Source organism: Atractosteus spatula, chromosome 6 (genome assembly GCF_055471065.1).
Source record: "Atractosteus spatula isolate fAtrSpa1 chromosome 6, fAtrSpa1.hap1, whole genome shotgun sequence".
NCBI lineage: Eukaryota > Metazoa > Chordata > Actinopteri > Semionotiformes > Lepisosteidae > Atractosteus > Atractosteus spatula.
Genome location: NC_142711.1, coordinates 33,130,655 through 33,153,818, shown reverse-complemented (window position 1 = coordinate 33,153,818; position 23,164 = coordinate 33,130,655). Strand labels below are relative to the sequence as shown.

Sequence of the window (23,164 nt, the reverse complement as noted above, 5' to 3'; positions counted from 1 at the left end):
TGCTCTTTCAAAACTCTGGATTTTAATTACCTGCATTAGGAGAATTATAATGCACGTTTGTGTTATATACAGCCAGTGTCCACAACAGGGTCAATAGTTCTATATGCTATCCAGGGAGACTGCAGAGACGAAGGAAAACTTCTCAAGCACATTCATACCCTGCTCTGACACCACCTTTGGTGGAGATGTTTGTGCGTATTGAATAGGGGTCTTTTCCCCTGACCTACAGCAAAACGTTTGAAAAAAAATCTACAAATAACGAACTAGAAAATGTAAATATCTGTTTACTTACATATTTTCAGAACTCCAGTTAGAAACTATGTTAATTATATGAAATTTACAATGTTTCACCACTTTTAATGCCTTTATTCCTTTATTACAAATGCTAACAACGAAGTTCTGTGTGTGATTAAACAGTTTCAGAATCGAAAGACTTTTTAAGGAAGGTTTGGCAGATGTACTACGCATAGTGGAACCGATTTCTCTGTGCAGCTTGTTTCCTCCGGGTCTTTAACTGCACGTTTTTTTTTCTTTATTAAGAGGCCGTGCAAGTGTCTGATTTGTAGATTTGGTTTTAGGGAGGAAGTGCAAAAAGGGATTTATTGTCATATGTAAAATACACTGCTGGAGAAAGTATGTGAGGGAGAGAGACATACCCGGCTAGCGTACGAGGCTGTCAGTCTTGTGAGGTGGCATCAACAGTAAAGCGAAGGCGCAGCGCTCAGCTCTGCAGGGGATTTCTATAGACAATCGAGGGGAGCAGCGTAAAGGTGGAAAAAATGTCTCATCCACCAAATACTGGATTTAGTTGAAAACCATCGTTCCCCAGGCAGGAAGATGAGAAACTGCTCGTCGCTGGGATTATTAATTAAACAATAACACCAAATTAACGGATATCGGAAAAGCTGGTATAAATATCATTTTCAACGGGGATTTTGAACGCTTTGCACGCCATTTTTAGGAGTTTAATGCCATTTAATATTTGTCGTCAATGAAGATTTTTTTCCATTTCGTTATTGTGTCAATTTCCCGCATTTCGTTTGTCAGTTGCTGACTGACTTCGTTAAGTAATATAATGCAAATAAGTTGGACAGTATAACTCTTGCTTATCGTCCTGAAAAAGATGAGTTTTATATATGGCGTATGTATCGTTTCTTGGCAAATGTACAATCATTTTGTTCTCGGTGATAATGATTGTATGGATAGACGCTTTACTGCAGACACGTTAAACTCGTTGTGTTCTGCGAAGTATCCATTGCTGTTAGAGTGGACAGGTTATAACCGCAAAATAAAAATGATCGGTGGTGCTCAACGTTAACTGGATTCATTCTCGACTAGTCATTTTATTATAACTGCGGATGTCGCGAACTTGTGTGCATCACATACTGATAACGATAGTTGACGTTTCTTGAAAACAGATGACACTGTTTATTACTGTAGTTTTTATTGACATTGTAACATGTCACAAAACGATGCTGTAGTCCTCGCTATTTTATGTATTTAGTTAACCCTACAGTGTTGTTGAGTCATAAAATCGTTAGTGCGCTTATGAAAATTAGTTTTTTTTCAATTCGGAAGGCAAATTGCTATTTGCATTCTGGTGTTAATAATAAATGATCGAAGATTTTGCTAGAAAGTAATATAATAAAACCTGTAAAATAAAACTGAGAAGATTAAACTTTTTCAATCTTAGATCCAAACATCTGCCTTCAGTTCTTGGCAGTTTCCTGCAGTTTCTTCTTGGCAGTAAGAATGTGCCCAAGGCAACGGGTTCTTTTACTTAGATGTCGAAACATCATACAGTATAAGTAAGAGACTTAATAAACTTGATTTCTTTATAATTGAAGTCGAATAACTTTTTTTCCCTCGACATTATTCCAGAACAAATTCTGGATCTGAGAACGACTGTGCGTTGGCTTCAAGTTAAGACTCTGAAACTGACGGTTGTCTTTAATAAAAAACAGCAAAATAAACGAGTTTTGATGGAAAAAGAAACAAAAACAACAGCTACAAAACAATAAGATATGTTCTGACTGAATCGCGTATTATTACGAAGCTGAACAAACCGTTGTTACTTGAAATGATTTTTTTAATATTTAAAAATTGCGTCAACCTCTGCCACTTTTCATTTTTTCCCCATCTTAAATGACTTTTCTAATGAGCACTCTTATTTGAAAACATCAAAAAGGGCTTTTTTTTTTACTTTTTTTGTTTGCTCTCAATCTCAGAGCCTTCTCTGCGTGTGCCATGCGTCTGTCCTCCTTACTTGCCTTATTCAGGCCTGCGCTACCTTTGATCCTGGGGCTTTCCCTGGGCTGCAGCCTGAGCCTGCTCATGGTGTCCTGGAGCCAGGGCGATGCAGACGAGCCTTGTGGAGAAGAAATGAGAATCGGTGGGCTGTTTCCTGGTAGCCAGAGAGGGAACCCCAAAGGCATCAACGGGGCCGAAGCTGGAAATGAAGACTTCCAGCCACGCATTGTGCCGTACCACAAAGACCCCAACAAACCTCATAAGAAAGTCCTCAGGTGAGGTGGTGGCATTTCACAATTTCTGTTTTATTTTTTCATGTGTGACAGGTGTCTTGTCAGGGGCCTTGTGCCCATTGCTTGCTGGGATAGGCTCTGGCTCACCCTCAGCTCTTAATTGAAAGAAGTGGTTAGTAATGAATGGACGAATAATTCACATTTTCATCTAAACCTGCAGCATATAGATTCCAGTACTCCCTGATAGATACTCCTTTGGAGTTCAGCACACATTTCTGCTCATACTGACCCCCCGTGCTCAGCAACAATAGCTCAGTGAAGTTTTAAAAATACGTTGTATTCACAGTAATGGGTTTCAAGATAGGTTTGTAGAAAATCCCAAAATTATAATCAATTGAATGATGCCTGCTTAACTTTTTAATTGTGAAATGGCTTTGGTAGAGAACTCGTGTTCAAGCACGTTAGGATTCCTATTCTAGCTGGGACTGTGCAGCAGTACTTATGACAGTGCGTAACAAGAAGCAGGTTGCATGGTCCAATGGTTGAAAAATGGAATTCTTATAATAATAATATACACTTACATAGCGCTTTTCTGGACACTCCACTCAAAGCGCTTTACAGGTAATGGGGACTCCCTTCCACCACCACCAATGTGCAGCATCCACCTGGATGATGCGACGGCAGCCATAGTGCGCCAGAACGCTCACCACACATCAGCTATTAGTGGGGAGGAGAGCAGAGTAATGAAGCCAATTCATAGACCAGGATTATTAGGAGGCCATGATTGGTTATACTGTTGGGCTGTGACCATCATACAGGCTCGTAGATCAGTAGGTGTAAGTATTCTACATTCATAAACATAATTACAAGTTCTCAATGCTTGATTGCTAAATCCTATGTAGCTATGCTATGGCTTAAATGTATACCAGGAGACTTAAGGGCTGCCCTTGGAGAATTGCTATCCAGCAGGCTTCACGGGTGGCCATTAACCCCTTTTAAATAGGCTATTTTACATAATTTACAGACACAAATGCAACAATAATCACTCATTTATTTTGCAGTTCAGGAAAATGACACCAACTCACACAATAAAATATAATCCTCTTTGAGCTAAACAACGTCAACTTTTCTCTCTAATAGTCACCAGGCAGTTAAGATGCTTCACACAGAGTCCCTCACTGAGACACTACTCAAAGCATTCTTCTCCAAAACTAAGTCTCTTTCTGAGACTCCTCTCAAAAAATACCCATCAAACAGACTTGGTTCCACACAGCTCCTGTTGTTCTCTCTTTTGGAAGCTTCAGCTTCCTGGTTTCACATGACCAGTTGCTTTCTCCCAATTGGGCAGGTGACAGAAAGTAGGAAGGACATTCCCCACAGCTTTCTGGGGAATGTAGTTCAGGTCAGAGCTGTCATCTTGCCCGAACTTGCTGTCACTCACCCAATTAAATCATCAATTTCTAATGACCTGAAACAGTTTAACTCTGATCAGCTGAACAGGTGATTTATATAAAGTAAGTGGATTTGATATCAATTGGAATTGCAAATGTCGAGGGTCCCAAAATACAACAGAATGTTATCTGACTAAGGTAATGCTGGAAATGTTCCATGTATGAGCTTTGTTACTGATCCGTTTTCATAATGTTCATTAACAGAGATCTAGCATAGCACAGATGTAAAGAAACAAAGTGTTGTTTTGACCCTAATTTTGAGTGTATTTTTAATGTTACTAAAGTGTCTCTGTAGTACCGCTTGTGTCTCATCTTGTCCTTCCCAAATGGATACAGACAAGCTAAATCATGCTTTTGGACTTTCTTGAATAGACTGCTGTATTATATATTTTTTCAAAACGCCAATAAATAAACCTTTGACAAATTGCAGTATGTTTAGAATTCGGTAGCACAAATTTCAGCAAAAACCAAACTCTGCATTGGCTCTCAGTGTTTCTAAAGTGTACAGATTTACTAACAAATACATCTTCTCTCATCATACACTCTTTCAAACAGTCTTATGTCTGTAGACCTGTTCTTATTCTGGAGGATTGGTGTGTCTACAGGTTATCAAGGTCTCTTTGTAGTAATTGGAATCTAGACCTGTGAGAAACTGTTAGTTCTGTCCAGCTGGTTTAGCATTAAGAGTACAGTTGTAATGAAAACCTAAAACTATACTCTTTTTCCCTCAGGCTGGTGAGAAATATTCTAATCTTCTCTTAAATGCAGAGTTATATTATACCTTGGCCTTAATACCTTGAAGTGTTGTTAATGTGTGCTAATAAGAGCTGTATTATATTGTAGTTCAAAAGAAAGCTCAGTTTATTGTTATTGTCCCCTCCCCCCCTCTTCATTCCTGCTGCCCATAACTGCTGCCCTAAGGGAGGCATTTTAAAAAGCCTGTGGCTAGGAAAAATGTGTACAAGAAATCCTCTGTTCCCTGTGTAATTGGTATATTAAACACAGCTAAGTGACTGTTTCCTGTATGGAGCTTTCGGATTGTGTAATGGTAGCGTACTATGGGCAGAGCGAGATGTGTGTATACAGTATGTATTGCTTCATGTCTAAGACTATTGTTTGTTTTTAATGTGTATTTCATTTATGTTGTGTTATTTGTCTTTTTGTAGTTTTGCATAGTGATGCCAAAGACAAATGTCCACCCTTTTGGACAAACAATAAAGTTATATCTTATCTTATCTTTATTCCACCTAAAATTCAAATGTCTAAAATCCTTCTTATTGGACAGAAAATTGCACATTGTAACACGATTGTAGAAGCCAATATGAAGTTGATGCAGCACAAATATAAAGGTCACAGGTTACATACTTTGCAATACGGTTGTGCAATGGTGTAACAAAGCATTAATGCTGTCTTGTAAGTTGTAGGAAGTTCATTATAGTGAAGTCCCACTTTATATCATTTTGCAGGTCCATCAGTTTTAGTACAGAACCAAAACACCGCACATTGCTATGACAGTTTGTCTCATGATGCGTATTGGTTATCAGGTTGATGAGTTGCTGCCTGTTTATGTAATCCATTATTACCCAGCTCTTTCCATGTAATTAATTATTTAGGTTTGTTGCATTCTGATACGGCTGTATAAATATTTAATATTCCTTCTAAAACTTCCTCAAGAAATAGAAGCAAAAATATGTATCTTGCTTTATGTACAAATATTACTTTGTAATATTACAAATAAATACTTTGTAATATTTGTAATAATTACTTTGTGCCAGGACCCCAAGAAATCTCTGAGATTTTCTGTTTTCCAGGTAATCTGTATTAGGTTCAAGGTTCAAATTTGAACAAATTTTAAAAAGTCGTCCTTGAATCTTCTTGTAGCAGAGAAACTTGAAGCTTGGATGATGGACTAATCCAGGACCTTACAAGCTACTGTAGATTAAGTTCAAGAAACTGGTTGGTTTTGGGTAGGATTTGTAAAAAAAACAGCTTCTTTTCTTAATAGTCAATAAAGCCAAACTTTGCACACATAACCTTGACATGGTTGTCTATCAGGGATGTTTGAGGCAAGGAGTTACATAAAAAATGGCTTCTAGGAGCCACTCAGAGTTCAGCAGTGGGTAGTTTGCCTGTATTACACTATTTATCTTCCACAGACTGTTGAACACACAGATCTTCACAGAGTTGTAAATGTCATCAGCCAGCTATGGTCACTCATCACTGCTGTTTGCAGCTCTGCATATAGTGTGTCTACTTCTCATTAAAATCATGTGCACTGTAGGCCTTCACTTTTTTTCAGGTTTTCACAAGTGAACTGTTAAATATGTCGTGCTGTAGTTCTGTTTTATCTTAATAAGGGATCCTTGTGGTTCTTGCATGTAGATAACCAAGAATTAGTAATACAGAGTCCTGCTGCATATTTTCACAAGTAACACAACCACATTCCTTTCAAGGTCCGGTGCTGTAATAACCGTTGACTTCAAAATGACACACAATTTGTCAGATGAAGTCCTCCTGCCTTTCATGTTTCACATCCTCTTTTGCTCAAGCCTTAGGAATTGCTAGTAATCCTGAAGTGTGGCATTAAATCGTTACAGTTGACTCTGCCACATCTGCTAGAAACAAATAACACAAGAGCTCCAGTATAGCACTGAAGGAGACACTGGTATACTTGTCCAGAATGAAACTTGGCTTTCCCAGTTCTCTGAAGGGTTAGCATCTTTGTTGAATCGTGAGAATGCCGATGTTTATGTTACCTCTTAATTTGGTTCCAAAAAAAAGTTTTTACTTCCATAAAAATAAAAAATTGAAATCCATAAAAGATTTTAACTTCTATAAAAAGAACAAAAATGTCTTCTTCCTGTATGAATATTAGGATATAGATCTTGGTTGTTCTGTTTTACAAATTTCATTATAAAGCAAAATGATTGCTACCACATTATAAATTAAAACCCATTAGCAACTGGCTCCTGTGACAGGGATTACTATATTGTTCTTCTTGTTAAATGTGCAAATTAATCTTGTGCCTTCATTTTTCTGAGTAGGAGACAGCACAGTACTCTTGTAGACGATACAAGTACTGTTCGGGGTATTAATTCTTTCTTAATTTTTGTCAAAATTGGTTTTTACTATCTGGTGATGGTTAGACCGAGGTTCATTGCATGTCAAGAGGCAAGTCAAAACTTCACATAACAAAACAGTTCAAGTTGTCTAAAGACATAAAACATCTTTAAATAAAAAATGTAGCACAACGTGTCCTGTCCTTCCTTACAGAATACTGCAGTTGCTGCAGTATTTGCATAAAGCACTGTTCTTTCAGTCTATCTACAATATATCCAGTCTATCTAAAATATGTTTTTACTGTCCTTTCAGTTACATGTAAGAGAAATAACTATAAAAAATCTTCCTTTTCACATCTGTCCTTCAGATTCACAACCTGAATAATGATCCCTTAACTGTGGGGTTTTTATCCAGAAAATGTGGCAGTTATTTTAATGATTCATAGGTAGAGGCCAATTGTAAGGCAACTGTGTCTTCGTTAGGGCAATTGTTTTTCACCAGTGTAAACTTAGAGCTTCCGCAACACAGGAATTGATTACTTATGCAAACCGCATATTTCATTTTTTATTTTTTAAAGAATATTTTCTGACATAAAACAATGTCACAATAAAATAATCAATTTTGAGTTTCAGTGCTTTTAAATAGAAAAATCACAGAGAACAAAATTTTAAAGTACCTTAGGATTTTTAATTCAGTAAAATGAGTTTTGCAAGGCACTGTATCTGTCATCAACATAATTTACGTTGTGTACCAAAAACATCTTGCTCATTAATCAAATTAATATTGAGGTGAACTATGAAACTTGAATAGTTTCAGAGTGGAATTATAGGGCCTGATGACAAATGTAGCAGTAAGCTTAGCTATTCTTCTGTCGTGCACCTGCGTATTGCAGTGAAAGAGTGACTTTTATGGTAGTTTGGAAACACTGAAAACACTGAACAGTGATGCAGAAGCAACATTAACATTCAAGGGTCCGTACCAAGCATTCAATTGAGGGGCTATGTTGTGTCAGATGGGTTGTAAATTAAGCATTCTTCAGGAACAACAGCTGGCTTTATTTACAGTGTTCACTCACTGGACCTATTCACTTGTGCGGTTCTGGAAAGGTCAAAATCTGATTTTTGTATGTAGACTTTTAAAAAGATGTATGTAGAAGTACCTGCTGAAGCTAGTTGCCTTGTTTTTTTTTAATAAAAATAATTCGGAATGTTTTGGGGTTTGATCCCTGAATTTGAAGTAATATTTCACTGATATGTTTTTCTTCCCATTGGCTTTTCTCACCTGTGGCTACGTTCGTCATTGATTTGTAACATTTGGAATCCACATTAATTCTGGAGGAACTCCTAGGGGAAGAGTTTCCAGTTAGGGATTTATTATATCAGGGAGCAGTAGAGCTGTGTGTATTTTTCCATGTGTTCAGTGAATTCTTTTGGATTTTCAGCCAGAATACAGATTCTATAAGCATGTCTTGCCATTTTGGTCTTTTTTATCCTTAATCTTCTCTTTGTACTAATACTTTAAGACAGAATTTCCATGTAGTGTGCAGTATAAAATGCATTTAGAATGACTGCTTTTTAAACACAGACCAGAACTTGGATGCTGCCTCACTATATTGACACTTCAATAGAAATGCAGAGGGCTGCAGCTACTGTCTGCTTGTGAGTGATTCATTTCAGAGATAGCCAGCTCGAGCATTATTGATCCTTTAGACTCAGCCATCAGCTTTTCATTTTGAGTTTTCAGTTGCGTAATTGAACTGATTATTTGCTCAGATAATCAAGATTTTTTGTATTCTTTATTTTTTAATTCCTTAGTCTTTTTAGTCTTTTGCTATTTGTGATGACAGTATCTGTCCATTTTCTAACCGCTTCTTCAAATTTAGGGTCACAGGGGAGAGCCAGAGCCGGTCCTGGCAAGCAGCAGGCACAAGACAGGGTACATCCTGGACGGGACACCAGTCCAGGACTGACACACAGACACAGACACGCACAAACTCATCCCCAAAGCCAGAATTCCCTTAAGCAAATACAAAGTTTTTGGACTGTGGGAGAAAATTGGAGCACCCGGCTTGTTTAGTTTTGTGAAGTGCTGATGCTTTTACTTAAATTGGGAATTTGAAGGAATGTTTTCTACATATACTGTGGTTAAACAATACACATCTACTAACATTTTCAGTTCGTCGAATACTGATGGATTCTACGGAGTTGTAGTACAGACTCTGAATAAAATTACTGAGTTCAGATAAGGATTTACCTCATGCTCTAAGATGTTTTATTTATTGGGAATCCTGTTCAAACTTGCAACAGGCCTTATTTGCCAGCTACTGCTACTGTGCATAAAAAATAAACTTATGTATTATGTATAAGTCTTTAAAGATGTTTTAAAAAATCAACTCAAGTCAAAGAAGTAAAGAGTCCTGTTAGATGAGTATTTTCAATACATTGTATGAGAAAGTGCACATTGTACAGTTTTTAAACTACTGTAAAAACATATATCAGGACAATTTTGTGAAAATTAATTTTCTCATTAATGCATCCATTGTATGGTGGTGGACAGGGTAGATGAGGAAGATTTTAACATCTCTTTTGGGCTATTGTGGTACAGAGCTTGCATTTTACTTTATAAACCCACTTATTTTTGGAATAAATGACAGTTCTTTAATGGAAATGGAGAAGTCAAAGTCTAGATTGTGTTGCTATATGAGAAACATATGACAAATCATTTGCAGAATATTTATTTGAAGAAAGGTTTTTTCCCTCTGGTTTAAACCATTCTGGAAAATCTCATTGTACATTTAGTTGTATGACAAGCTATGTTGAAACTGGATATGGCAGAGAAACTTGGTCAGTACATTGAGCAAGGAAAAGGTTTTCGTAGTCTCTAAATATTTTGAAGGGAAAGAAATACTAAATCTCACTCAGTAAATTTGAACAAAAAGCAACTAAACTTTTAATGTGTATGCTCATGAATGCAATGGTTTACTTGTGACCCAGCTGTAGTTTAGAAGCTCAAAGTATGGTTTGTAGACACCTGAGACTGAAATTAAATTCAGTGAGATCATTTTGATAGTTACCTCAGCTCACAAACATAACAAAGAAACATTTGTAGATTTTCATTATAGCAGTAAGCCCACACACATATTCTCTTCTAAAGCTTGGTTCTGCATTTTTTCTGTTGTTTTTGTCTAAATGGAGTATTTGAAACAAGATCATTTTGACAAAGCTCTACTGTGTGATTACGGGGACTGATGTGCATTCAAAGCAATAGGATGACAAATTTCCAGTTTGGTTTTTATTTGTATCATAAAAATAGAAGCTTTTTTGTTCTGCTGGGAGGAAATGACGGAATGTGGTTGTGTTAATCCTGTTAGCATCAGAAAAAAAAGTGAATGGAGGTCATTATGGCCCTATGTGTACAGTATATATATATTTGATTTATGGTGAGTCGCCAATATTTTATGGCAGTTAGCTTTTCATTTTAGACCCTTTCTTGTTGGTCTCTAGAGTTCCTCAGAGATCAGAATCCTCAGTCTTACTTTGCCTGCTTCACCGCCTTGAGAGGTTTAGTTGTGTTTCATTAGTTGGTGTTCCGTGCAGGCTTGGGAATGTCCTGGTTGCTTCAGATTGAGAAATGAGGGGGAGTGTAGTCATATTAAAGTGAAAAGTGCTCAGTTTAAATGTTTTTTTTTTAATGTTTTAATGTTTTATATCCCCCCCCCCCCCTTCTTCAGAACACGGTACATCCACACGGAGCTGGGGATTCGAGAGCGCCTCCTGGTGGGCATCCTGACCTCGCGCGCCACACTGAACACGCTGGCAGTGGCGGTGAACCGCACGGTGGCGCATCACTTCCACCGCACCTTCTTCTTCACGGGCCTGCGCAGCCCCAAGCTGCCCCACGGCATGGCGGTGGTCGCTCACGGTGACGACCGGCCCGTCTGGCTGATGTACGAGACGGTGCGTCACCTGCACCAGCATTTCGGTGCCGACTACGACTGGTTCTACCTGGCCCAGGATGATACTTACACCCAGGCCGAGCGGCTGAACGAGCTGGTGGGGCACCTGAGTGCCGGGCAGGACCTGTACATGGGCCGGGCCGAGGAGTTCATCGGTGGGGAGGAGCGTGCGCGGTACTGCCACGGTGGATATGGCTACCTGCTGTCCCGCAGCGTGCTGTCCCGCCTCCAGCCCCACCTGGACACCTGCCGCAACGACATCCTGAGCGTGAGGCCTGACGAGTGGCTAGGCCGCTGCATCATCGACTACCTGGGGCTCAGCTGTGTGGAGGTGCACCAGGTACACCGAACAGTCCCATTCCCTCATTTATCTCTTTCAATGTCCGTCTTCATCAGAAAGGTTAGAAACGAGAGAAGGCCATTTGGTCAGTATGGTTGTTAAGTGATCCAAAGATATCTTCCCGGTGTTCCACATTGTTCAACCCAGCTTTCTTTCATGGGTCTTGGTCCATATTCCCAATCAGCATCCTCCCACATGCTCCCGTTCATTGTAGGGATTTACAGGAAAACCGAGCCTGTCTTAAACCAAGTGAGGTGGTATTTCGGGATCTACATTTAGAAGACTACGATAAACATTGTGTTTTCAGTCACCTTCGGTAATGAACTAACAAGATCCCACTTACACAGAAACAGTGATGCAGTTTTACAAGGTTCAGTTACAAGGTACAAGTGATTTACGCTGGATACAGGGGCCTTTTCCTGAGGCCTTTTAATTTATTGTCTTTACATAGTGCTTTTTGTTTCAGGACATGGGTGGTTATAAACCTCCAGCCAGTTATCTCCCACATAATTACTTTTTATTGTGCTCCTGGCTCTCGGTGATTATGAAATGGTCACTGTTTTCAGAGTTGTCCCAAAGCTCAGGCCCATATTAAAAACAAAATGAGCTCAGGCTGTAAAACTGCCTAAATAGCTAATTTGCCTCTAGAGAATGTGGATGAACACTCTGGTCACCTAAATGAAAATTTATTTTTATTTTCGGAATTGCTCATACTCGCGTATCTACATTCTGCTGGGGCTCTTTTTTTTTCTTCAGTTGCTCTTATCTCCATAGATTGTTGGCCAGACTTGGAAGTTTTTTAAATTACCACAGTATTTAAATTATTTTCAATAAATGTAATAGATGAAAACTGCTTGAGAGACCCTAAAGTGATTATATGAAACAGACAATTTCTGAAAAGAGAGAGAGTTAAAATGGTGGGGGATTGGGTTGGAATTCCTTCAGCTCCCTGGCTGCTAGAAAACTGCTTTCAAATCCATATGTTAGCTCAGCTGGAGTCGGATGCTGATCTGGTGACAAAGGTTAACACTTCACCATTCTTCTCCTCCTGCCACTTTTACGTTTTAAGAGAATGTGGGTTTACTGAAGTGTTTTAAACCAGGTTTTCAGGTTTGTGTGTGTGTGTTGTACAATCAAGTTCAATTTAATTTGTAAATACTAGTTTAACACATTCAAAGGTGTTGATGATGGTCTGTGTTCCAGTTAAGAATTCATTTTGCTCATGCATGTTATCAGTGCTCAATTCTGGAGGTGAATACAAGTATAATTCAGATCAGTTCTGGGCATCACTCAAAGAGGCTTTTCAAATCTTTTACTATAACATCACTTTCTTTCATTGGCATTACTGCAGTCGTGCTAGATGAATACTTTGCAGTATACTAAGTCTGGAGCAGAAAAAGCAAAAGGCAATGGCAGCTTATTAGAAAAATTATATATATGTTAAATTATTATATAATAATTATATTATTAATTATATATATATTGAATTACCCAGAAATGTATCTTTTTCATTTTCTATGTAAATTATTGGAGATGTCTGGGTCTGTACATACTTGGGACAGTTTTGTCACCATTATGGTTGAACAATACAATAGCAATTTTCTAGTACAGTACATACAGTAGGTACCACCATTGTCTTCAATGACTGGTGGAAGAGTTATGTCAGTTTCCTTAAGTGCAGTTGGTAAAGTACACTGGGCTCTGGAGATTTATTAACTTGTGTTACTGTATTTTAGTACTTGAAACACTTCTTTTCCTTCTATGCTAATACAATTTGATAAAGAGCTTTGTCTCGCAGCTTCCTGAGGTAAAAGAAAAAGCCTTCAGCTGCTTGTTTGCTGGGTGGTGTTTGTTCCACCTTCTGGAAAAGAATGAATTCACATTTTAAAGAAGCTTGGAAACAAAGGCTGATAAAACTAGTCATATGAAAAATTCACCATATCTTCATGAAAACGTTTGAAGACGTAATGATTGAAGTAGTACAGATTAATAAGCTCTCTAGGAAACTCCCTGATGGCCCACAGTGCTTTGCTTAATATTGAAACTGCGGTTGTGATGCTTTCCTGTGCAGAAAAGGGCAGACAATGAGGCCACACACACGTCATTGAGCAGAGTGAAGGGATGTGACCTCACCTCTTCTCAGCGCCAACAGCTCTGCATTGAGCTCAAGGCTTAAACTGTACCTCTTTGTAACTCAAGTGTCAGAGCTTGTATGTGATTGCAAATACTAGAATTTCTTTTTTTTTATTTGATTATAGGACACTGTTTTAACGGTTTCTGTTGATTTACTTATTACCATGAAAATGTCAGGAGAGGTTCTCATATTTTGTGTTATGAGAACCATATCAAAATGTTAAGAAATCCATTGTCATGGCTGAGCTGATAAAGGTTTGCTCGTTAAGTATCTGCTTTAAAAAGAGATCACAGGAAGATGAATATTTGTTTTTGATTTGATAAAATACCCAGAACTGACTTTTTCCTCCACAGCATTTCAATAACAAAGGAACAAGTAATAGGTTTATTCCATGCTGAAAAAAAGAAGAAAGAGAACACAACGTTTCGGCCGTGGAGCCTTCTTCAGGTGTGAGAGAGACAGGGCAGTAGGCAAAGGTAAAGTAGCGGGAGAACAAAGGTTGGGAGGGAGGAGGAGTGAGAGGCGGGAGCAGGGGACAGAAAGAGAGGCCAATCAAGAGGTGTGAAGTCAGAATGGGTGCAGAGAGGTGTGAAATGAAACTTCCAATGAATGGAGAAAATTTAAAAGAACATTAGTCTGTCGTTAAGGGAAGGGAGAAGGTGTGATCCTAGCTGCAGAATAATTTTAGTTTCGGTGGTCTTTCTGATGTATGAGTTTGGAAAACCGTCTTTGAGAACACAGACGGAGAGATTAGAGTGGTCGTGGCCGTCAGAGGTGAAATGAGAAACAATGGGCTTGGAGAGATCTTTAATCTTTACAGCCCTGACGTGTTCTCTGAAACGGTCTCCGAGTCTCCTTCCTGTTTCTCCAATGTAGATGGCTGGGCATTTACTGCAAGAGATACAGTAAACAAGGTTGCTGGAGGTACAAGATGCTGTCTGGGTGATCCGGAATTGTCCTGAGGGGCCTTGAATGAGTGTGGTGGTGGCTGTGTATTTGCAGGTGATACAGCGAGCTCTGTTGCAAGGGAAAGTGCCTGGTGTGAATGGTTGTTGAGGGCGGTCAAGGGAGCTGTGAACAAGGAGGTTACGCAGATTAGGTGGTCGGCGATATGAGATAATAGGGCGATCAGAAAAGAGGGCCCCAATGGAGGGATCATCCTGTAGGATGGAAAAGTTGTGGTTAATGGTCCTGGGGATAGGAAGTGTGTTAGGGTGGTAAGGAAGCACCAGAGGAATGCGGTTGTTACGGCGGGAGTTCCTGATCGGGTTGATGGTCCGGGGGGTGTTTTTGGCTCGGGCAAGGGCCCTGTCAATCACACTGCTGGGGTATCCTCTGTTGATGAAAAATGAGTACATTTCGAGGGCTTGGTTCTCGAAGTCGATGTCGTCGCTGCATAATCGTCGTAACCTAAGGAACTGTGAAAAAGGAAGAGAGTTTTTCGCCCTATTATCTCATATCGCCGACCACCTAATCTGCGTAACCTCCTTGTTCACAGCTCCCTTGACCGCCCTCAACAACCATCCACACCAGGCACTTTCCCTTGCAACAGAGCTCGCTGTATCACCTGCAAATACACAGCCACCACCACACTCATTCAAGGCCCCTCAGGACAATTCCGGATCACCCAGACAGCATCTTGTACCTCCAGCAACCTTGTTTACTGTATCTCTTGCAGTAAATGCCCAGCCATCTACATTGGAGAAACAGGAAGGAGACTCGGAGACCGTTTCAGAGAACACGTCAGGGCTGTAAAGATTAAAGATCTCTCCAAGCCCATTGTTTCTCATTTCACCTCTGACGGCCACGACCACTCTAATCTCTCCGTCTGTGTTCTCAAAGACGGTTTTCCAAACTCATACATCAGAAAGACCACCGAAACTAAAATTATTCTGCAGCTAGGATCACACCTTCTCCCTTCCCTTAACGACAGACTAATGTTCTTTTAAATTTTCTCCATTCATTGGAAGTTTCATTTCACACCTCTCTGCACCCATTCTGACTTCACACCTCTTGATTGGCCTCTCTTTCTGTCCCCTGCTCCCGCCTCTCACTCCTCCTCCCTCCCAACCTTTGTTCTCCCGCTACTTTACCTTTGCCTACTGCCCTGTCTCTCTCACACCTGAAGAAGGCTCCACGGCCGAAACGTTGTGTTCTCTTTCTTCTTTTTTTCAGCATGGAATAAACCTATTACTTGTTCCTTTGCAGCCTACGCATGCTGACGCAGCTACCCACCTGAACTATTTCAATAACAATGTATGCAGAAAATGACATTTCTGTGCATCAAACCACATATCAAAACATGACAAGATTTTAAAATGAGAATTTAAGAAAGGTTAAAAATCGTAGGATTTTGTTCAGGTTATCCTGTTCTGGTCTGTTAAAAAAAATAAAATGAGAAAATAGAATTTACTCCCTACCAATAATATTTACTGTAACAAATTCTATGTTGATTCTATGTGCGTAATCTCTTACATACAGTTAATATATATTGATTTGTAAACTACTACTCACTACTGAACAAGTTAGATGGGTCTAATGGCCTCCTCTCAGTTGTAACCTTTCTTATGTTTTTGAAAGATTTAGTTCTTGATCTTGCTGCTCTCTTGATAGTTAGATTAAGCACAAATGACAGAAGTTTGGAAACCACAGCTTGGCTTTGTGGATTTAAATGCACTAATAATAACACCCTTTCTTGTGATTCAGAGGTGTCAACTTGCATTTACACTGTGTGTCAGAGGCAGGGCTCTCAGGAAAAAAAAAGAATAAATAGAATTCAAACTAGTCAGCTTTCCGATGAGTGTGTATGGGTAGGTGTAGCAATGTGCACCTGGACTGCATCTTCCCTCTCAAGGATAAACAGCTGGAGGACAAGAATAATTTGACGTTGCAAACTCACTTCCTGATTAAATGTATATGTAAAAAGAAGATCTGTCAGATGTAATCTTCTTGACAAATACCAGGTCCATGCGATCTGAATTAAACATGTTGTGTTCTGAATTGTTGCTGAGTTTGGACAAAAATTATCTGAAGACATAGGGCTTATGGTTAGCACATATGCAGAGAGAAAAAAACATTTTTTTTAAATGCAGAAGACTCCTTTTAAATGAAGACTGAAGTCTATTTATTGTTAACCGTTTTGTATGTTCAACAGGGCAGGCAGCATATCTGAATATGTTCAGTTATGGAGGAGGTTTCATATTAGAAACAGGATGGTGATGTGTGCAAAACTGACATTTCACGAGAGTGATGCCATTTTTAGTACTGCATTACATATGTATTCACAGAAGTAGGCGGCTGACACTACTAGCCTATCAGCAATGTCAGAATTATGGAGCTAAAATGAACATACTGCTCAGGTAATAGGCTGGTATCTTTTTTTAAGCGTGAACTTCCAGCTGCTGTAAATTAAGTAGAATGTAAGTAAGAATGAAGTGGAATTGACTTATTCTGAATTATGGATCTTTGAGGACAGCTTCACAAACCTGGTTTAATACCCATTACGGAGAACAGTTTCTTTTTGGGTGAGCAGTGTTTCGCCAGGAAGCCTCTCTCAAGCTGCGATGTGCTCCCTCTGTGTTGTTCTGCAGGAGATGCAGTACCGCTACTTTGAATTGGGGAAGAATGCTGACCCGGAGCGTGAGGAGAGCCCGGAATTTAAAAACGCCTTCACCGTGCATCCTGTGTCGGAGCCAGGCCTCATGTACCGTCTTCACAAGCGCTTCAGCCAGATAGAGCTGGACATGACCTACCTGCAGATACAGCAGCTGCAGGTCGGCACTCTTTCTCTCTCTGCTTCGCGTGGCCACTCTCCTCTTCTTTCATTGTTCTGTGTACTAAGTTTAGCGAATACATTTAATGGCTTAAAAGGTCTCTGAAGAAGGGCTAAGCAACTCTAGAGCTACTTCCAAGGAAGTAGATTTTAAGGATTTTTTTAGATAATAGTGGGTTAGACCCAGTGATCTGTGGCTTAATGCCATCATGTCCAAGGTACAATATTGTCAAGAGTGTGCAATGTGTTGGGGATCCTTTTGAAATGTAGTTTATCTTAGTAAATCTTTGTTTTCTGATATTTTCAAAAATCTGGAGAGATCTGAAATTGCCGCCATCTCTGTACTTGAAGGGCACATTAAAATTTTACAGGTGGGTAGCTGCGTCAGCATGCGTAGTCTGCAAAGAAACAAGTAATAGGTTTATTCCATGCTGAAAAGAGAAGAGAGAAAACACAACGTTTCGGCTGTGAAGCCTTCTTCAGGTGTGAGAAGGCTTCACGGCCGAAACGTTGTGGTTTCCCTCTTCTCTCTTCAGCATGGAATAAACCTATTACTTGTTCCTTTAAAATTTTACAGTGCTGATCCCCGTGAAAATCATTTCCATCTCCTGACTGGTTTTGTGTATTTAGCAAATTTTACTATTACAGCTCCTTTTAAAACAAGGAGCATTAAACTATCCACAATGAAAACCTCATTTCATTCAGTCACCAGGGCATCTTGAGACGCACAGAGCTCTCTGTGTTTCCGTTTGGAATGACTACAAGCTGTGCTCTACAGACAAATTAGTGCTTCTTCCTTGCCCAGGCTCCCAGTTCAGTGGTCTGAAGGGATAGGGAAGTATTTCACCGCTGAAATCAAAAACAGCCACTCACGGTTAATTTGATTTTAATTAGTGACTAATATAAATATATGTTTTACAAATTAGGAGGGGGGCTTGAAATTACTAAAATTCAGTTAGACAACTCTCAGATTCTGACACCAGCTTGCAAATAATAAAGATTAAAATTAATTATTTCATCCCATAAAGTCAGGAAATACAGGGCAGTCCTGTGCAACTTGGTAATAGAGTAATAATCAGCCACAAACGTAGACCATATTTTTTAATGATAAATTACACAACTATATAAACACGCAACACATAAGCATACAGTATATGGAGTTTTTTTCTTCTAATGCTTAATACTTGTATGTGAACTTAACACTTACAGTTCCTTCTCCTCACAGTGGTAGTATTTGTTCTGCATGACATCAGTACTGAGATCACTTCCCAGATTTTGTACCAAGTATTGTTTAGCATTAGTTCCTCTAACATAGTACAGAATAGTTGATTTGTGGGTTCTTGTGCCCTTTGAGCTGGCAGGATATTATGCCTAAAAGGAGCAGTCACAAGTGTGAGCAAGGTATATGACTTAATGCAGCTGATGTCTGGTAGGTGGGTGTTACATAAAAATTATTTTCTCCAAAAGCTAATATGCATTAAGTACATTTTTAGATATAACTGGCACCAAAGCAGTTCAAAATTAATGAAAGAAGTCTAGTTCTTTACTTCTATGATATGTACTGCACTTCAATAAAATAGGGATTTTGGAAAAAGCTGATTAAGAAGTAAATAGAACTGAAAGACTTGAACAGAAGATTCTGGTCTCGGCAGACTCCACAAATGAGCTGAAGGTACAACAATAGAGCTCTTTGTGCAGAGCTGGACAGTCACTGTGCTTGGTGGCCACTTTCAATAGTCTTAAACACTATTACTGTAATATAACGCCTTACAATATAAGTAATCATAATAGTGCTGTAAAAAAACTCCTTCTGCTCACTCTGTTCTGTTAATTCCATACACCTGGGATTTCTACAATTCACAGACGAAGGTTTACAAAATGTTAGTTTAAAAATAAACAAACCACACAGTAAAACTGCTGTGTACACACAGATCTAGCCGTTGCCATCCTAAAAGTTGTCTGAAGGAACTTGTTACAGGTTTGATGGTACATCTCTTTGAAGAGAAGTGGAATCAAATTATAATGTATTAACTGGCATCGTACAGCATTCTGATCTATTTCTGGTTTTGTGTAGATTTTTATACAAGTTGTCCTTATGAAGCAGAAAGCCATTGGTGTCTGGAAAGGTTATTATTAACACTTGATTCAGAACGGTTTGCCATTTTCACCAGCTATGAGGTCAGGATCTAGGATAATCAAGGAAATTAAGTATTTTATGTTAGAAGCTTTCAGGGCTGACAAAAGGGCTTTTGGTAATAAAGTACTTGTTTTCAACAGGCTGCAAAAGGCAAGCTAAACAACCACCATCAGGATACTCAGCAGCCTCACTAACACAAGGATGGTTCCTTTGCACTTTTCAGAATACGTTTTGTGAAAGAATCTTAAGGTTCCTTAGAAAGATTGGTCAGACCATGTCATTAAAGAGCCTGGCACGTGTGTCCATGGCATTCAGATCTTTGTGTGCCACATCGACAAGCTCTAAACCAAATTTGAAACAACAGGGATTGTGCTTGTTACATTATACACTTTCTCAGTAGTATACCATATTAATGTAGATTCTGATGAAGCTTAGGTTGTGCATGCTTATACTTGTGAAGTTTCATTAGGCATTAGTTAAACTGTCTTTGACTTTATTACTGAAGGCAGTGGTGAATTACTTCAAATTTTATACACTATAACTCAGAAATAACACTTAGAAACACACAGTGACACAGAAGACAGCCCAAAACCCAGAAGATTCCCACGTTCCTATGCAAGTTATATTTAAACTAAGAAAGGAGTCCCTAAAGAGTATAATTCAAATATCAGCCTCTTTATCCTCTCCGAAAGAAAATATAACATTTATTTGCCAACATCCTACTATGTTGCTAATAAACAAATTGCACTTAATCCAATTGAACTTTAATGCATTTGTCAGTTGTAACAAAAACTTTATTGAAAAAGGCTGTTAAGATTAACATTGTCTTTTTAAACATACTGTAAACATTTTTACAATGTGAAAGGGTGAAATCATTAGACATAAGTACCTGAGATGCAGAATGGCTGTTAGGAAGCAGACATTTTAACTGAGCAACACACGGGGCACAGTGGATTAAAGGCAGCCAGAGGTGGATTGCCATGCTAAACCAATCAGGCCTGTGTTTTAAACTGCTCTCTCTTTCGGCAGATCCAGATCAACAACCTGAGTGAGCTGACACCAGAGGGAAAGGCTGGTGCCACATGGCCCGTTGGGATCAACCCCCCCTTCAAGCCCAAGACGCGCTTTGAAGTCATAAACTGGGACTACTTCACTGAGGAGCACATCTACTCGTGCATCGACGGGTCGCCCAAGTGCGAGCTGCGGGGGGCGGACCGGGCAGACGTCAGCGCGGTCTTGGAGACGGCAGTGGAGCAGCTGAACGAGCGCTACCAGCCTCTCGTGCGCTTCCGCAAACACCGCTTGCTGAACGGATACCGGCGTTTCGACCCCACGCGAGGCATGGAGTATACCTTGGACCTGGCACTGGAGGCCTTCACCCGGAAGGGCCACAGCCAGGTGATTACCAAGCGCGTGGAGCTGCTGCGGCCCCTGAGCTCCATTGAGATCATCCCCATGCCCTATGTGACTGAAGCCACACGCGTGCAAGTCATCCTGCCTGTCACCGCCCGAGAGCAGGACTATGTGAGCAACTTCCTGGACATGTATGTGATGAACGCTTTGGACACGCATGACAATGTGCTGCTCACCTTCCTCTTCATCTATGACCCCTTTGATGCCCAGAGGGTCAGCCAGGCTGACATCTTTGCGGGGGTCAAGTCCATGATTGGAGAGGTGGAGAAGCGCTATGCTGACGTCAAGATCCCCTGGATCAGTGTGAAGACAGAGGTTCCCTCCCAGGTCAAGCTGATGGACATCATTTCGAAGAAACACCCCGTGGATACCCTTTTCTTCCTGGCTAGTGTGTGGACCGAGGTCAACGCTGACTTCCTAAACCGCTGCCGCATGAATGCCATCAGCAATTGGCAAGTGTTCTTCCCCATCCACTTCCAGGAGTACAGCCCAGCCATCGTGTACCGTGATCAGCAGCCCTCCTCCACGTCCTCTTTTGCTGCTGATTCCCTGAAGGATGGGCGCTTCGACCGGCACGTCTTCGAGGAGGCCTGCTTCTACAATGCAGATTACATGGCTGCCCGCACCAAGATGGCAGCTGACATCCTGGACAACGACGAGATGCTGGAGAGCATGGATGTGTATGAGATCTTTGTGCGTTACTCCAGCTTGCACGTCTTCCGTGCTGTTGAGCCCGCACTGGTGCAGAAGTACGTGCGCCGTGTTTGCAACCCCCGCTTCAGTGAAGACATCTATCACCGGTGTGTGCTGAGCAACCTGGAGGGTCTGGCCTCCCGCTCTCACCTGGCCATGGCTCTCTTTGAGCAGGAACAGGCCAACAGTACTTGACGCTTACAGGTCTGTCTCTGACTGGGAAAAAATGACTGGCTGGAGGATCAGAGTAGGTAATGACCCTTTTTATAAGGTTAAAGCCTAAATAATCAGGTCAATTAACTTGCCATGCTTGTGAATTTTGAGTTGGAGAAACTGTGAGACAGTGTTCGTCTTCTGTCTCCCTAGAAGGAGTTCATAGAGGAAAAAACAAACAAACCGCAGCAAGTCTCTGTGCGGTTTAACTTTGAAAAACAAGAGAGGTTGGTTCAAAATGTTTTTTTTCTTTACATTTGGCTCTTGATTTTATAGATGTACAGATGGAATAAACTTAATAAAAACACATGGAACTGAATAATTCACAACTTGGATCTTTTTATATTTCCCTTTGTGTACTACGGTTTCCTTTTGAGCAATTTAGTGGTAACATGGTCGGCATTTTAAATTAATCCTAAAATATTTTTCTCTGTGTTAGACTGACACAGTGGGTTCATCCAAACAAATGGGATTTGACCACTTTTCTTTTATTAAATAAATAATAGCCTAACTGATTGTTGTACGGGACATGGATTGAGTGTTTCACTTCATGGGTGAAAGAACTCTTTTTATTTTTACTTAATATACAAAGGAATTTGAATTAGAAAAACAGAAGTGTTAAACGGTGTTGGCAGTAGTGGTTAGGGCTCTGGATTAATAACTGGGAGGTCATTCAAGCCTCTCTCACTCAGATAAATAACAATGCCCATATGTTCAAGTTTTAAATACATGTTCACTTTGTATAAACATGTCAGCCAAATAAACAACTTGTTTTTAAGACTTTGCTCAGCTTGTCAATGCCAGTGACTAAAGGAAAATGAATCAGTATGTTGCAGCTACTGTAGGTGGAATTCATTGGAAAGACAAAATAATTTGAATTAAGGACTGGATCTGCTCACAGGGTAAAAAAAATCTCGAAGAAACAGTTGTTTCTTGAGCCCAGTCTACGCACCTAACATGCAATGGTAATGGAATGTCTTAAGCTGCTGTAAGATATATACAGCAAGTTGTTCATATGTTTGTTGTTAAATGTTGATGGTCAGTTACACAAAATTCCTCTGAATAATGCTGCGGTATCAGCACTGAGTGAGTGCAGGCCATAGTGGGGCCTGTATATCCCCATCAGTGAGCCTCAAGAATAGTATACATTTCCACACGGGCTGTGTAAAAGTTTTTATTTAGATAACAAGCAATATATGTACTGTATATATTCAAAATGGCTAGCAACTTACAATAAATACTGTAGGTAGAACCATACTATTTTCATTAACAAATGTTAACAACGAATAAGCACCCAAGAGTTCAATGTATTGCAAAGTCCTTGGCTGTTTTATTCATAGATTTGGCTCAGCCTGCTTGCCTGAGGGCCAACGTGCTAGCTGTAGGACGAGGAGGCTGGGACCCCCATGAAGACAGGGGGAGTTGGTAGTGCAGGAAACCTACGAACTTTCTTTGTAAGCCCCGTTAAAGGTACTCCTTTTCTGGGAACAGCATCGCTTTATTATATAGTCCA

General features: G+C 40.0%; 1 protein-coding gene across 2 annotated transcripts; it reads left to right on the top strand.

Annotated features, from left to right (window-relative positions):
* Nucleotides 1-521: 521 nt before the first annotated feature.
* Nucleotides 522-22,435, top strand: chpf2 (chondroitin polymerizing factor 2). Of its 2 annotated transcripts, XM_088919379.1 has the most exons (4): nt 522-2,525; nt 10,725-11,289; nt 17,014-17,196; nt 20,362-22,435. In XM_088919379.1, the coding sequence occupies exons 1-4, from the start codon at nt 2,248-2,250 to the stop codon at nt 21,631-21,633; spliced, it is 2,298 nt and encodes a 765-aa protein (XP_088775505.1). In that variant the 5' UTR covers nt 522-2,247; the 3' UTR covers nt 21,634-22,435. The 2 variants fall into 2 exon arrangements, with proteins under 2 accessions (XP_088775505.1, XP_088775506.1); XM_088919380.1 differs by lacking the exon at nt 17,014-17,196 and having other exon boundaries at nt 556-2,525.
* The last annotated feature ends 729 nt before the right edge of the window (nt 22,436-23,164 follow it).

What these genes read in the sequence shown, in the direction of transcription:
- chpf2 (XM_088919379.1), top strand. Translation starts at nt 2,248, where the DNA reads ATGCGTCTGTCCTCCTTACTTGCCTTATTCAGGCCTGCGCTACCTTTG. An exon ending in GCTGTGTGGAGGTGCACCAG is followed by an intron (nt 11,290 to 17,013) that starts GTACACCGAACA and finishes GTTGTTCTGCAG; the next exon opens with GAGATGCAGTACCGCTACTT. An exon ending in TGCAGATACAGCAGCTGCAG is followed by an intron (nt 17,197 to 20,361) that starts GTCGGCACTCTT and finishes CTCTTTCGGCAG; the next exon opens with ATCCAGATCAACAACCTGAG.